We start from the raw sequence: 14,900 nt of genomic DNA on the forward strand, positions 1-14,900 counted from the left end.
GCACGCAAATAAAAGTAGACAAAAATAATAATGGTAAAGTAAATTAGATTGTTCTCCATATTTGTGTTGGTGAATATTTGGTTTACTAATGCATGTACATGACCTTATCTTGAGATAGCTGACTAAGGTCATGTACATGCATTATGTATTTGTCCTTGTCTCAATTTTCTAGTACCGTGACAACAGGGACGTAAAACATGTAATCTGCAGTTATAGTGAGTTATGTGTACTTTTATTTGTGTGTGATTGACGTTAAATCTCTTGTACATATAAATATAAATGACACTCGAGCCAAAACGGACGATGAGGCCGGGGCTTCTGCGTTAGGTTCATCGTAATAGTTAAAACTCATATAAATATTATCTAGTAAAGAAACAGTGGCAGTGGCACGGGGGTGGGTGGGGGTTGGTGCCGTCGCCCCTCCAAAATCAAGCTAAAACTTTTTGTGTCAGCAAAATTTGTCCCTCAAAATGCAGGAAATAGCGTTTCAAAGGTTATAGATTTCAAATTTTTAAGGGGGAGAATGTCCCGGACCGTGACATATCAATTTCACAAACATTTTAAAATTGATTTTAATAATGCGGTATGTTTGCAGTGACTACATAGACTTATCTGCGACCTGTTTTGCTGAGATGTTAATTCTTTATACACAGACCAGGTGATAGTCAGTCAGAGCGAACAGCCAATCAGCGACCGCGTTGCAGCTGGTTATTTCTTACTTTAACGAGAAAAATGCCGGGCGATATTTTTTTAATTTAATATCATAATATCTGTATATTGTAAGACCGTTTATTTCCACTCACATTTAATTTCACTATTTTGATAGTTTTATCATATACACCAAGTTTAAATTCATAAATTCTATCGTTATTTTACATGTTCACGTTAATTTAATTTTAAAATTAGCGAAAATAGTGAACACGAACCTTTAGTTAGTGAAATTACGATGCATTTAAAGAACCGTGTGTATGGTATAAATACCTTTATAAAATACCTTGACACTAATTTGTAAATTTCACTATCAAACTGAAGACAAAAAACGCAGATAAAACTATTTTAAAGACATTGTTAATTATTGACACATTGTTCATGCTATGAGAAACCTAAATTGCTACTAGATAGAATCAGATTATATGGCATCCTATTATGGTAAAAACAACAAGGGTTTGAATATAACAAAACGAGTTTTAAAGTCACACAACGATCAGGTTTAAGATCAAGTGATACGAGTGCCACGCCCATGAGAACTCACATATTATTACGAATAAAAATGACGGTTGGATGAAAATCAAATGTGGTCAGATTTGTTCAGTCGTAGCAGTGTGTGGCACACAGTCACGAAATCACAGTCATAAAACTGAACCCATCTGAACGCTACTGAACGTACATAGCATGCATACTCAGATGGGATGTGTCAGACATGTGGAGTGTGCGGCGGTCATTGTGCATGCATAAGTTCAGTGCTGTGCATCCACACATGTCTTTATGCAGATACGGTTGCAACTATTAGTCGAGTAATACTACTTTTTGGCTCTTCTCTATTGTTCAAACAGTCCGCTAACACTACATCTTAATCAACTTATGAATATTCAGGATCTAACTCAGGCTCGGACCACGATATAAACGTCAATGGTCGGAGAACACCATGTGTACTAGTATTTAAAACTCATTCTCCGAGGTTTTTTTATTCTCACCCTGCTAAATCGTGAACACGATATTTTCCTAAATGTTAAATCTGTCCACGATCTATATGATAGTCACATGGACTCAATGTCCTTCTAGCGTGGGGCATTTCTAATTAACGCGTGTCAAGAGGGACGGCAAGGGGGATAGCTGGTACAGGTTACAGGAAATAAAAACGTCATTTTACGTTTTTACAGGAAAATGAAATAAATAAAATGAAAGTTCCATTTAGAGTATAAATAGGTTTTTACACTTTTCAGATAAAGTAAATTCCTAATTAAATTTTACATTTTAATAATATTTTCGGTAATTTGTGTAGTACGAGTTACATTTAATTTTGAAAATGCTATACACGCATACAAAAAATAATATCATTGTACAAAATACGGACGAATAAAATAGCTGATTACATTTTACACCATGCCCATGTCTACGAAATTACGTTTTTTATTTATTTAAATTACATTATTACGAAAATAAAAAAAAATGACTACAGCTTACGAACACGCCTCTGAAACACTGATACACACACTTACATACAAATCGGATGTGCATCAGCGTGATAAATACAGATTTTGAATACTAGTATTACTGTGTGGTTACTTTAATTGTATATACATTATATCTTTGTTACAACTGCGATAGAACAGCTACGATTTAGTAGCAACTAATTTGTTCTGGAGTAGACACTTAGCTCAAATTATGTTGTATAACGAATCATATTTCGAATATTTACATTATAATATATATTATGTAATTTGAATAAGGCACGGTTCAACTCTCAGTCAATTCTAGCGATGCAGATTGAAGGATTCGGCAGATTTACAACTGATTCAGTAATTGTGTTATTTTCTCACACAATTAGAATGTTTACTATCTGTGCGACAAGTTTGGTGATCTCCACTAACAATGCCAATTACCCGACACTTTTCAATTAGTACAGTAATCTTCTTCATTACTTGAATGAGTTCACTGGCACAATCACTTCTTTACATGTAAACGTCAAGATGCTAGACTCATCATGCTGGGGTGTTTTTCTGATGTAACCTACAGGGGTAGTGTTGTTGGGCTTGCGATGATTCTGGTTCTGAAAAAAACGAATATTATTGGGATAAATTAAACACGCGAGACTGTGGTTGGAATGTAGAGTGTAGTTCATAAACGTAGCATGACTTACGAATATCACACTACATTTTTGTTGGCACAGACAAATTAATATACAGCAAGTTGTACTACATTTGAATGCACGATCAGATTCCTTAGGACAATGTCACTATTTTCCTATCAATATAACAAGTACAAGTTAATGTGATAACCCAGTTTTTAAATGAGAATACTCGCGTCCCCTGAACAGGGTAAAATTTAAACAAAAATAATTGAGGCGACCTTGGTTGGCTGCCTGCCAGGACAAATTAGTATCTGTAGTCTGAGTTTGAAGCATACAACGTGAATAGCAATTTACTGGTAAGTGTTATAAAACTAGATGAGTGATCAGCAGTTGATAGATTAGATATTTAATGACAAAGTCAAATTGGTGCACCAATCATTGCAGTGAACCCAAATAACTACCTTTTTAGGACGTATATAAGGTTCTGGCGCCTGGTCGTCTTTCTTCGACTTTCTCCTTTTATGGACTCCAAAGTCTGGCACACTTTCGTTGCTGATATGTCTTACTTTATCATCACGATGCTGCAAAACCATTGAGAATGCTTAATTGGTGTATACGCGCCATAAAATCGCGTGAATATTATAGAAGGGTAACTGTGAAATTAACCAATATATGTCATGATAATTCAAAATAACAAACATGCTATTTTCAAATCGATTAATCAAATATAAGGGTGATGAACCAAAAGCATCAACTAAACATTGGATACATATACATGATATACACGATATATACATGCAATGTAGAACCATCAAAGGTCATAACCATTATCTTAAAGGAAACGTTCAGGTAAAACATAGTCTGATCCCAAGTGAATGAGCTCAACAAATGTATGAAAATATAATTTACAGTTTTTGATTCTCCAGCAAAGGATTGTTGAAGTGTTACATAATATCCACTATTATGACAAATTGAGAAAATGATTTCATTTTCAATTCAAGCTTTCTTATATTATGTGGCTTCGACATTGTACAATGGTCAGTGTATGCAATACAACACCATTCATTATATGGTGGATATTTGTCGTATGCTACATATAATAACTAATGAGACTAACATAATTATTTACTTACTTTGTCTGCAATCACTGGTATTGCATCCTTCATCACACTCGGTTCGTGAGAATGGTAGCCCCTTGGCCAAAGCTCTGAAGATGAATGACCGCTTTCTCTGTCTGCGTTTCTATGTAAGTTGAAACAATTTAAAAAAAATATCCTTAGTATTACAGCAAAAATAACAAATGTTTTGTTTGTGACACCCTACAAACAGATTGGAGCACTCGGTTCAAAAATAAAATGATATAAAGTGACCAATTAAGTTGATTCCATTTACTTCGATTTTTACTTTACATTTCATTAGTAATTAACAAACTCAGTCATATGCCATATGTGGCAATATATTAACTTGTATGTCTACTTATATTTAAATAGTACAGAGTACAGAGAATGTTTATTTGCCGGTGAATCATGGGAGAATGATATGCCAGGTGTTCCACAAGGACTAATTTTATACTTTATATGAATGATATACATTGTATCGGAATAACTCAACTACCCACACATGTCTTTGTAGGTTCATGATTCTGAATAACTTTAGCATGCCATTGATATGACAGACTGTGCTTCAAGCATCAATGTGGCATCACCTAAATTGTAAAGTTGACAGGTAAATGAAAGCCTATGTACAATTCATTGACCACGAAACGCAACAAGTATTGTATGTTTGAAATACAGACACGTGAAAGGTCTTGGAATAAGGTCACTTATAAATGAGCATGCCTATTAACCATATATATCTAAACAAAGCCAAACAAACATTATAGATCTCCCCTGTAAAACGTTAATGACAGCAAATGATTGGGAGTTAAAAGCGACCTTCTCACGTGTAGCGTACATTATGTCATATATCCCGCCCACTATCACCTCAAAAGCAGTCGTACATTTTTAGACACAACATTTCTCTATAAACTCTCTGCGATTTTATTTTTTAGTAATAACCTTTAATTTACCAAGAATTTATAATTTATATTTGAGTGGGTTTGTATTATTGTTTTGCATAATGTGGACTAGAACAGTATTATACTATAATAGTGATTTGCGATGAAGAGTCTTTTCTATACGTGTACCACGAACGCGTAGACCAGTGGCTTTACAGAACGATATCATTGACGCTTATCCGCAGGCGAGGTAATTCTCGATTGTGAAAACAGAAATAAAGATTTCATAAGCACGGATGAGGATATGGCAAAATCGCGATAACGTAAGAGAGGGTACGTAACTCCATCTGCAAGGTTGCCATTACGTCGGTAGAGAAAGTTAAATCCATATCTCCATAACGGACCTGGAAATGCTCATAAATTATGTATTCCCTTATACGCTGTTACAAGATAAAACAGTAAAAGGCTGTATCAAGCTAAACATATGCATTACTCATGATCTAGTTATAATTGGCTGAACAATATAAATATCATCAGAATTCACAGTTGACAAGTATTCGAAACCAATATTTCGGGTCGCAATTAATCAATCAATGTTCTAGTTCCTTTTGAATAAGAATGCAATAGTATTACAGTAATAATCAGAGCCACTCAGAGTTACAACCGCTGAACCATGCGACTTATCAGATATCAGGTCTAAATTGATTATGAATGACTAAGTTGACTTAAATTTTAGATGTTATTTACATTGTTAGAAATTATACGATGTTATGTCATTTGCGTTCGATTAATTTTGCAACAAATCGAGTTAGAAATATGTATGTGATAGGAACCCGACGGAAAATAAATTGCGATGAACACAATCCGGCACCTTATTGCGAAGAAGTTGAACAGTTTGCAGACTTTATTTATTTTATTGCTGTAAAATTACAGTATAATATGGTAAAGGCACAATCTATATCGTAATTGTAATTTTCAACGTCTGTTATCTTAACATAATTTTAATTTAAGTGTCGAAGGAGATGACGAACCATTTTACCATCGTAATGTGGCCGACATTTTGTTATCAAAGGATATTTTAGTGCATCAAATCCAACTAATTTTTGCTCGTCACATCCGCGTCTGTATGTCTTAGCCTTAACGAGGTTATCGTTAAGAAGGCAATACAAATTACACTTGTATGCATACCCAGGGAACATAACACGTTCATTCAGAGACTCAATCATTTACGCTTCGAAATGAGTTCGATGTGCAATTTTGTGATAATCACGCAATACGCGTGATTTCTAATGATATATCCACAGCATATCACAGCAACAGCACACTCTTAATATATATTCTAGGTAATATCTTTATATTGCTATTTAGAAGCACACTCGTGTATTACCATAGGTACACGTATAGTACCACACGAAGTTAGTTGGCTACTATGAGGTTTTCATAAATCAAGATTATGACGTTATCAACATATACATTTTAATAATATGGTCTTGAGCAAAAAATGATGTAATACGATACGATGTCAAATATGAAGTAATTAGCTAGCATTTAATTGAGTACTAATGCTGGATGATATATGGTTTCTAGCATGTGTTCGTCAGTGAAGGTGTTTTGTAGACTGAAACACGAACAAGAAAAACTTTTGTAGTTAATGAACAGTACATTGATAGTGCCATTAAGGTGACGCAGTTGTAATATAATCAGGCATAGTATACCATTCAATGTGAAGGGCCATTGGGTAGGTAGCAAACTACACGAATTTTGTGATCCGGGGGTCAGGCCTGCTGTCGCGCATTTTAACTTATTGAACCTATATATAAATTAAGACAATCCAGGAAGTCGATAGATTATACACCAAATGTACTGTAGAGTCTGCTACAACCATGACTAGTGCTACCATGATCAATCTGTGTGAAGCTTATATGTTATTCCATTCACACCACTAGTTTTGACATGCATAATTGCGTTGAACCGCATGCTATCCCACTGGGGTCGCAGCCAGTCAAAACATTAAACAGAACCAGACACCGAGTGGCAGACAATGTATCGAACAATGGGTGTATTACTAAGTATATTCAAGTCAAGAAATTAAATATAAACTCACTTTGAAGCCATTTCAGTATGAACAAATCGCTGTTAGTTATGCGACGTTTCCCCGTGCTGTGATCTACTATCGTCTGAAGTCGGGAATTCATGTAGAAATAATTTCCGGGAAGTTTCGAGACGTGGTCGATCATGATTATTTGCCTAACAATGGGGATTTCTTCCGGGGCATGGCAAATTGTCAACTTTTTGTATATCTAACTGCTTCGAACCGAAAATATCTAGTTATATTACAAAATAAGCCGACATGCAATGACCCACGACGACGCAGATACACAGCTTCATATTGACTCAACTGACCCCTGCCCTCGAAATGATGACAAAAAGAACACGTCACATTTCCTGTAGTCTGTATGTGCCAATCTTTTGAACGCAATTGTTGTATGAGTGAAACTGGAATGTGTGAAGACAAAAATATATATGCCCGGGCCAAGTACCAAAACTATTCGTTAGATTGCAGGTCCTGCTAATTATATGTATTAATGTGTTTTTAATTATTAACTCATTTTAAATGCAGGGAAATCCCATCCGAACAATCAAGTTCAAGGTCGAGATGGGCTTGGCAGACTCAGTCAATCACAAGTAGACTTAGTCTTGATTGGCATACACAGTCGATCCATGGCGCTAAATTCAATATTCTAGTCAGTTAGATAAAATGCGGCATGACCCACATAAAGACTTCTTACTGGAAGCAATACATCAGGGTATCGGTATAACCGATAAGAATGTTGTCTCCAAATGTGCTCAAATACGGAAGTATTAGTCAGCTACTGGGGTGGCAAAGCGGAAAAAGAAAATCCCAGCTTTTACCAGAATTGACAGAGGGCATTCATGCATTTGTTTCTGAAAAAAACTAACTATTATTAGTGCTTTCAGTGCCATCCCCAAACAATGTTACAATGATTTTAGGCTGATTGTCAGTTGTAGCCAATCATTGACTATGCTTCTCATGAGTATTTTAGGTATCAGACCATTGATGAAGACACTAGGCTGACTAATAATATAATTATTTTATCCAATGTACCCATATTTTTTCCCGACTAATGAATTCTTCATACGCTTAATATGTATAGGCGCGTTGTGGAAGAAACGCGATTAATTCCTCTGGGATGCAATCGATCATCGCCCCACCCCCATCAAACGATAACGCGGAAACATTTTTTGAATGAAATCATTGACGAAGTATGTAAGGAAGCTCCCGATAATAACATGGTAATTTTACACATAAAATGAAAACTCAAAAAAATAGTTAAACACTGAAACTACCAAAATGACATGAATATCGGTGACACTGCCAGTAAAACAAGAAAATCTGGTTGGTCCTTATCGCCGGATAAAGAAAATGGGAAAATACTAAGTAAAATAAATGTACAATTATAAAGTCAAATAAGAATACTGTTTTTTATGCAAATGAAATGGGTCTAGATGACAGTCAGGAATAGGCTGACAAAGAAAATGAATTGACTAATAAAGGGAATACTGTCGTTAGTGATAATAAGTGTGTTGATACCACACAATTTAATTGCATGTTGCTTCTTTTGTTGGTGAGTGGGTACGAACCCCTTTTACCACTGTAACCACCCACGTTTTCGCCGAAGTCACTGTTGTGAAACCAGGTCAAAGGGTAGAGGATAACCCACTCGTTTTTACTACCTCTCCCTGCACCGAGTCGAATAAGACACCTCCGTATTAGTCGCCACGTGCGACCGATTTTCTCTTTCTCCTGAGCGAATCTGACAGGATACTTAAATCGTCTCAGAATTCTCGGTTGCAAATACGACTCCAGCAATCTCGGTCGTTTTTTTCATCGTCACCCTTCTTTGATTTCGCTGTCCAATTGTCGCCACTGTCGAACATTCATTTAAACCTAAGTGTCCTTTGTGAGCAGTCACAAGATTTATTTAAGATGGAATAAAAACACTAACAATTCTGAAACTGCAAGCATGGGCAGTGATGATGAAGTGTCTGCCATCTCAAAGCTTGTACCAAGAAATAAGGTAGTACGAATATCTCAAATTCAAAAATCATATCAAAGGTTTGTATTGCCCACGCAATTTATTGAAAGGTGCTTCAAATTTTGTCCAAACCTTAAGATTTTGGTTTGGCTTTTTTATAAATTATCGTAACTCTCAAATGCATCTGAAAACTCGCGCATAAATACACTTATTAATAAAGTTAAAAAGCAAATCACATCTGGTACGTTTACCGCTGACTTTTCACCCACGCATTTAACATAATTGCGAGTTCAATTTCAGAGTAACGTACACTCATTGTCAATGTTTTTATTTACTACAGGAAACGCATTGTCTGACAGATGTTCACCCAAGTTACATTCACACCAAATATCAAAGCAACTGAGCCGGTGACTTTCAAGCACGAGATGAAAATGTAATTATTGACAGACAGACGGACGACGACGGTCAGTCATCTACATGAAAAGTTCCATTCTGTCATCTACGATGAAAACGAAGCTATAAAAGAGTTCAAAGATGTGATCGTTTGTTTCATTGTATTACTTCAATTGTTTTGAATGTACATGTCCATTTTGTTGGATATTGTTTCTATCTATAAATTTTACGAATAGTTTGAACACACTAAATCAGTTGCAAATAAGTTGAGGACTTAATTAGTTTCAATTAAATGCAGATTATAAACACTTAATATGTTCCATTTCAAATTGTAATATAAACCATTTGTTATTTTAAGTTAAACTTGTTATGTGTTTAATTATAAATCACGTAGAGTGATATTTATGTGGATATAAAAATGTGTCTAATTTGAAAACACTTCGTTCGATTTCCAGTGTACAAACGTATGTAGTAAAAGAGTTCAGTAAGTTAACCAGTCTTACCTGCCTAGGGGCATGTATCTCTCTACGTTATTTGGTCCATCATTTTGGGTGTAACCTTCGTAATCCGTATTGGTGGATTTAGGGTAAATCTTGCATCGGCGATGTGGCTGTATCTGTAAAATTAATGAAAATCGCTAACCACTCTGTGCTATAATTTTTGGGATTCTCTTAAAATTTGTGTAATTACAATTGAAGAAATTAAATACTGGTCTTACTTGTTAATTTGTACATGAAACATATTATATATTATAAATCTATGTTTTATTCATGGAGCCAAAATAATTGACGGATGCTGAAGAGCAAGAACATTAGAACGATACAAACCATGCCATTTCATGACTGACCTGCTGGTCACGGGCTGAGATCCAGGGATGAAATGCACAATAAATGTATAAATCTATCCAGTTATTTACCCTTTTAGAATGTGCATGAGGTGCTTTCCTCGAAACTACATTTGTATCATGATGTTTGCTCTTTCTCCAGATTTTTCTTTTGTTTTGTATCTTTCTCTTACCGCGATGCTGAAATACCAATGAGAATGTAATAATATTGCATTAGATGTATGCACATCATATATGGAGTGTTACAATGTTTTTGTCAACTAAAAAGTAACATTTCATTACTTTTCCAAATAACTAACATGGGGAAAATGAAAAAAAACTATATTCGCCATTTCGGCCATGTCATATAAGCAAAATTGAATCAAATGATACGACAATGGAACTCAACCTGTTAAATATTGATGCAACATAAAAATTGAGCATGGCAATTACCTCAATATCGAACCCGATCTACACATAATGATTTGATTATTTTTAACTTAGTAACTTACGTCTGGATGTCTTTGTACTGCATCCACGCTCACAGCAGTTTGGAGATAACACGCTGGCAAAAGCCATGTTGAAACGTCACTGCCACACATGGCTGTGTCACTGTGATGAGTAATGTAGACAAAATGTACGAGAATGGTATTTTTTCAGTTGACATTGCTTTTGTAATAAAGTACTACACACTACAATATAGATTGATATGTGACTAAACCAACAAAAACATTCATTTTAACGGAAGTTTGATTTAAAGTATTATATACATTCTTTTTTACAATGAAGAGAATAGAATCCAGTACTGTCAGCGCCTATATATTATATACTTATTAATACAATTATTCATAAAGTTCCTCATGTCATTCTGCGAGTACGTCTATAACATACTGTATGCCTGCGTTGCTTGCACGTTTAAGAAGCCGTCTTTTGGATTAATATTGATTAATGTGCGGTCAAATCTCGTGTGATAAGCCAAAATTACACATGGGTAAACTATCAACCAGTCAGTTATACCAACAATAGTACTATAATAGCGAATTTATTAATAGGTAATTACAAAACATTATTAATACTAGAATTATTATTAATCTATTAATGGTATAAGTAAAACGACAAAGGAAACATTGAAGTCGGTGCAGTGTGACTACGGCGTTTGGAATCCGATCCAACCCTTAATAACGGCGTTATAAACGCCGGTGTGACACCGTTTTATTTTGCCCAGTGTGAACAAGGCTTAAGACTAGTTAATGATTTTAGAACACAGTATTGTTGATTTACAATAATTATGTAAATACACCTTAATGGTGTTACTAGTATTATAACACGGCGAGCAATAGTCTGCCGGGCTTGATAATATCAGGGGCTGGGTGGGGCGATTGTACTTCAATAGTTAAAACTTACAGGTATGTGCAACGATTTTTATCCATATTTTCACTTTTACATTTTGAGCAAATTTTGAGTCAAGCTGGGACTACACAGTTAGTTGAAATACGTCAACATCACGAATCATACATCTAACACTTATATACTGAAGTTTGCTAAACCACGATGTGACAGTGCTATGCAGCTACAGTGATATTCATATATCAAACACAAATGCCAAATAATAATTAAATTACCTATACTTACTTGTCTTCATTAAAAGGCATTTCGAAATGAGAGACTGAATAACGTCGCCAGTTGAACGCCACTTCGGGGTCTGAAGGTATATATACAGTAACCAGAATGAGGTCTTGGGAATTCTGTGACCTATTACAGTCGTTGGCAGTACGTGGGCAGTACATAATAGGTATGCTCACGGCAGGGTGAATAGTACATGTCAACAGACAATGTACTCTTGCAACTACATAATACAAATTCAGTCGTGAGTTACTCTAAAATAAGTATTTACCGACAGTTACCGTGCATGTAAAAAACAAAGCGATACCCTCTAACCAGCAATAATCAGCGTGGCCTAATTCACCATGCGCCGTACACCGTGACATATTACATGTACTTAGTACCAGTTCCGCATTTTACTCTTTGGCGTTACTGTGCATGAACAAGTTCCTCATTCATGAGTGACTAGACATCGTGATTGGTAAACACTCCCACGACATTGCATTCTTTTAACTCTGTTTCGATCTGTCAAATAACAACACTGCATATACATTTCATTGTTGGGAAAATGCGGAAGACGTGGGTTGGAAACTCTGGGTGGTGGAGACGGTAGAAAAACTGTGCAAATTATTTATAATTGTATTTTTTTCCCAACATGTTTTTTTTCAATGAATATACCATGTTTTTCAAATTCTCCTTCGAGAGTTTCTAATGGTCAAGCCCTTAGGAAGCATTGTGCGAATATGTACAGAAGTCACGTTGGCATTAAACACATATGAATATTACCACTCGGCTCTTTTCGGAACGTTCGATGTGACGTCACTGACTGTCGACGTCGTTAATTATTGGTTGGACGTCTATAAATAACCAATGATCATCGATGCCACCTGCGTGTGCAATGACTTATCTGTAATATGTGCTATAATGCTATTTATAGTACAATATAAGGGTTTCGCACATAGAAATAAAAGTGTATTCTGCAATTTCTCTGGTGTTTCTTTTTTGATAGAAATGAGTTTGTCACACGTTCGTATAGCTTTTGTTTGTCGATAATCCTAATATCTGAAAAAAACAACTTTAATAACACCAAATGTACCAGAAATGACTAAAATACCATTACAAAAAAGGCCGAAACAAGAATGTGAACATGTGTTCCCTAGTTATTTTTGATTTCCAGAGAAAATCATCGACCATCTTTTATTGAAGAAATGACCGACAATTGCAAGTTGAGTACCCTTCAACAATTCTTGATCCACCAACTTGTGTACTCATTCGGACGGACGGACGGACGGACGGACGGACGGACGCGAACATATTATAGTTATTAATATTTCTCGGAGGGACAATTTTCTATCTTCAGCGAGTGATAACGACATTTTAACCCCAACTTCGTTACGTCACTCCAACTGCGCCGAGTGTGGAATCACTGTGCGATTCACGTGATTTGCTGTGAATCACAAGCAAGTATACTGCCTGAATATAATCCTTATACAATTATTTCAGCGGTTAGAAATATGCCTCTCACTAAGTTCTAAGTGTTTGTTTTACAAAGCGAAAGAGATTTTTATCTGTGAGCTACGCTACAATTACATCAATTTAACCTATTACATGATGCATAACGACACAGAGACCCAATATCTGATATCGACCTGTTGCATACGTTCACTGATCTCTGGAAACACGACCGTTGAGGATAGGATGCCAAACACCCACACATGTTTCAGTCTTCACGTGACAGTAGAAGCTTATTTAATTTCACTTGCACAATTCAGAGAACGGCGGAAGTTGGCATTCCTTGAATTCTTTGCATTTAACAAAATAATCCCAGATATTTCCGACCAAATCTACAACCACGGACCAAGTTAGAAAAATATATATATGCATTAAAAGAAAAAAAAGGAAACTTCAGGAGTGAACCAGAATCTTTCTCATGACAACATATCTGATCTTCCACTGACAGCCGAGGTACTTGTATATGTTTTTTGTGTTGACGGCATGTAATACAATTGATGCACATAATTATATGGGGTTTAAGGTTTATCTTTTGTTTGAGTTACCTCATGAAATGCAGGACGGCTGCGCTCATCGTCAACTGACGAAAACATTCGATTTCTATCGCGGTGGATAGGTGTGCCATAAACTGAACACTGAATACCCCCTAGCCGTCATAGTCCGGGTCAAAAGGTCACATCCGTTATAACCACGCTTGGGATAATCAGTGGTTTCGAATACGTTGAACGGTTTAGATGTAGTACATTCATACACTGAAATGTGTTGTGATTTAGCCTGAAGGAGTACTTACAAGACCCAGCAATCGAAGAAGCTATGTCGCTAGACAACACTATTACACCACACGAAGTGAAAGTGGAGGTGAAACTCATTCATGATTTCTCTTCCAGATTTACTCATTTATCATCAGAAGATACCCACAATTGTTATTCACAGCATATTCATTTTGATAATAACTATCTCCATGTGTTATAACAACGAGACATATCATGGTAGTGGACCACAGTGAATGTTTTATATATTCTATCTATCAGTCCATGGACTTACTTCCTCATGTTCTCTTCCTGTTTTATTACAGTGTTATAGCTTACAGCAAGTACACCCTATGACCCCAGATGCTCAGTTTAGATTATCGTGTGTTCCAGACATCAAGGGCAATGTAGACATGCCTGACTGTGGCAATAATGGAAATGAGAAGGTAACAGTTTGTGTGTGCCTCGTTGTAACCTATGACATACATAGTACGTTTGTGCTGTCAACGAGTATTATTGTATCCTTTTTAATTATCACACAGGGAAGTTCTGTATTGGAATCCGTTTAACCTATATGTCAGGTACAATTGTATGGTCAGCTTGACAAATATTTTCTTTTACTTTGTCCAAAACTTCTCTGTTATAAATGCTGCTCAAATTTGCTGAGTGTTCAAAACGTCACGAAAAATGCGCCGCCAACGGTGTCCACTGTTTCTGCTAGGTGGTAAACAAAGTAAAAAACGGTGACGCGCAAAAAATAAAAGTAAAACCGCCAAACGTATTTTCTCTAAACGACGCCCACTGACGAAAAGTCAAATTATATGATACTGTCGGAGGTGACTCGTTCTGAACGCCTTGAGCAAATCAGCTCTAATTGTGACTAGAAAATATCAACCAAGAGCTAATAAAGTTGCTGCTTTGCAAAGTTCTGGATGAAATATTATTCTTGGAATGTATTCATAGATTATATAATGTT

General features: G+C 35.9%; 2 protein-coding genes across 5 annotated transcripts in view; one reads left to right on the plus strand and one right to left on the minus strand.

Moving 5' to 3' along the window:
* Nucleotides 1-1,993: 1,993 nt before the first annotated feature.
* Nucleotides 1,994-12,157, minus strand: LOC144349483 (uncharacterized). 4 transcript variants are annotated; one of them, XM_078008050.1, is made up of 8 exons: nucleotides 11,966-12,157; nucleotides 11,684-11,763; nucleotides 10,574-10,673; nucleotides 10,155-10,262; nucleotides 9,742-9,854; nucleotides 3,925-4,033; nucleotides 3,253-3,372; nucleotides 1,994-2,770 (listed from the first exon to the last, which is right to left on the minus strand). In XM_078008050.1, the coding sequence occupies exons 1-8, from the start codon at nucleotides 12,047-12,049 to the stop codon at nucleotides 2,639-2,641; spliced, it is 846 nt and encodes a 281-aa protein (XP_077864176.1). In that variant the 5' UTR covers nucleotides 12,050-12,157; the 3' UTR covers nucleotides 1,994-2,638. The 4 variants fall into 4 exon arrangements, with proteins under 4 accessions (XP_077864176.1, XP_077864178.1, XP_077864175.1 ...); XM_078008052.2 differs by having other exon boundaries at nucleotides 11,694-11,763; nucleotides 12,000-12,149; XM_078008049.2 differs by having other exon boundaries at nucleotides 11,694-11,763; nucleotides 11,956-12,149.
* Nucleotides 12,158-13,857: 1,700 nt separating this feature from the next.
* The window catches only part of LOC102809371 (transient receptor potential cation channel subfamily M member-like 2), a 44,317-nt gene continuing 43,274 nt past the window's right edge, over nucleotides 13,858-14,900 (plus strand). The window contains exons 1-2 of the mRNA XM_085502056.1: nucleotides 13,858-14,033; nucleotides 14,251-14,370. Of these exons, the coding sequence (XP_085358182.1) occupies nucleotides 13,989-14,033; nucleotides 14,251-14,370 (165 nt within the window). The 5' untranslated portion in view covers nucleotides 13,858-13,988. The remainder of the gene's footprint in view (nucleotides 14,034-14,250; nucleotides 14,371-14,900) is intronic.

Source organism: Saccoglossus kowalevskii, chromosome 8 (genome assembly GCF_978046115.1).
Source record: "Saccoglossus kowalevskii chromosome 8, keSacKowa6.1, whole genome shotgun sequence".
Lineage (NCBI taxonomy): Eukaryota > Metazoa > Hemichordata > Enteropneusta > Harrimaniidae > Saccoglossus > Saccoglossus kowalevskii.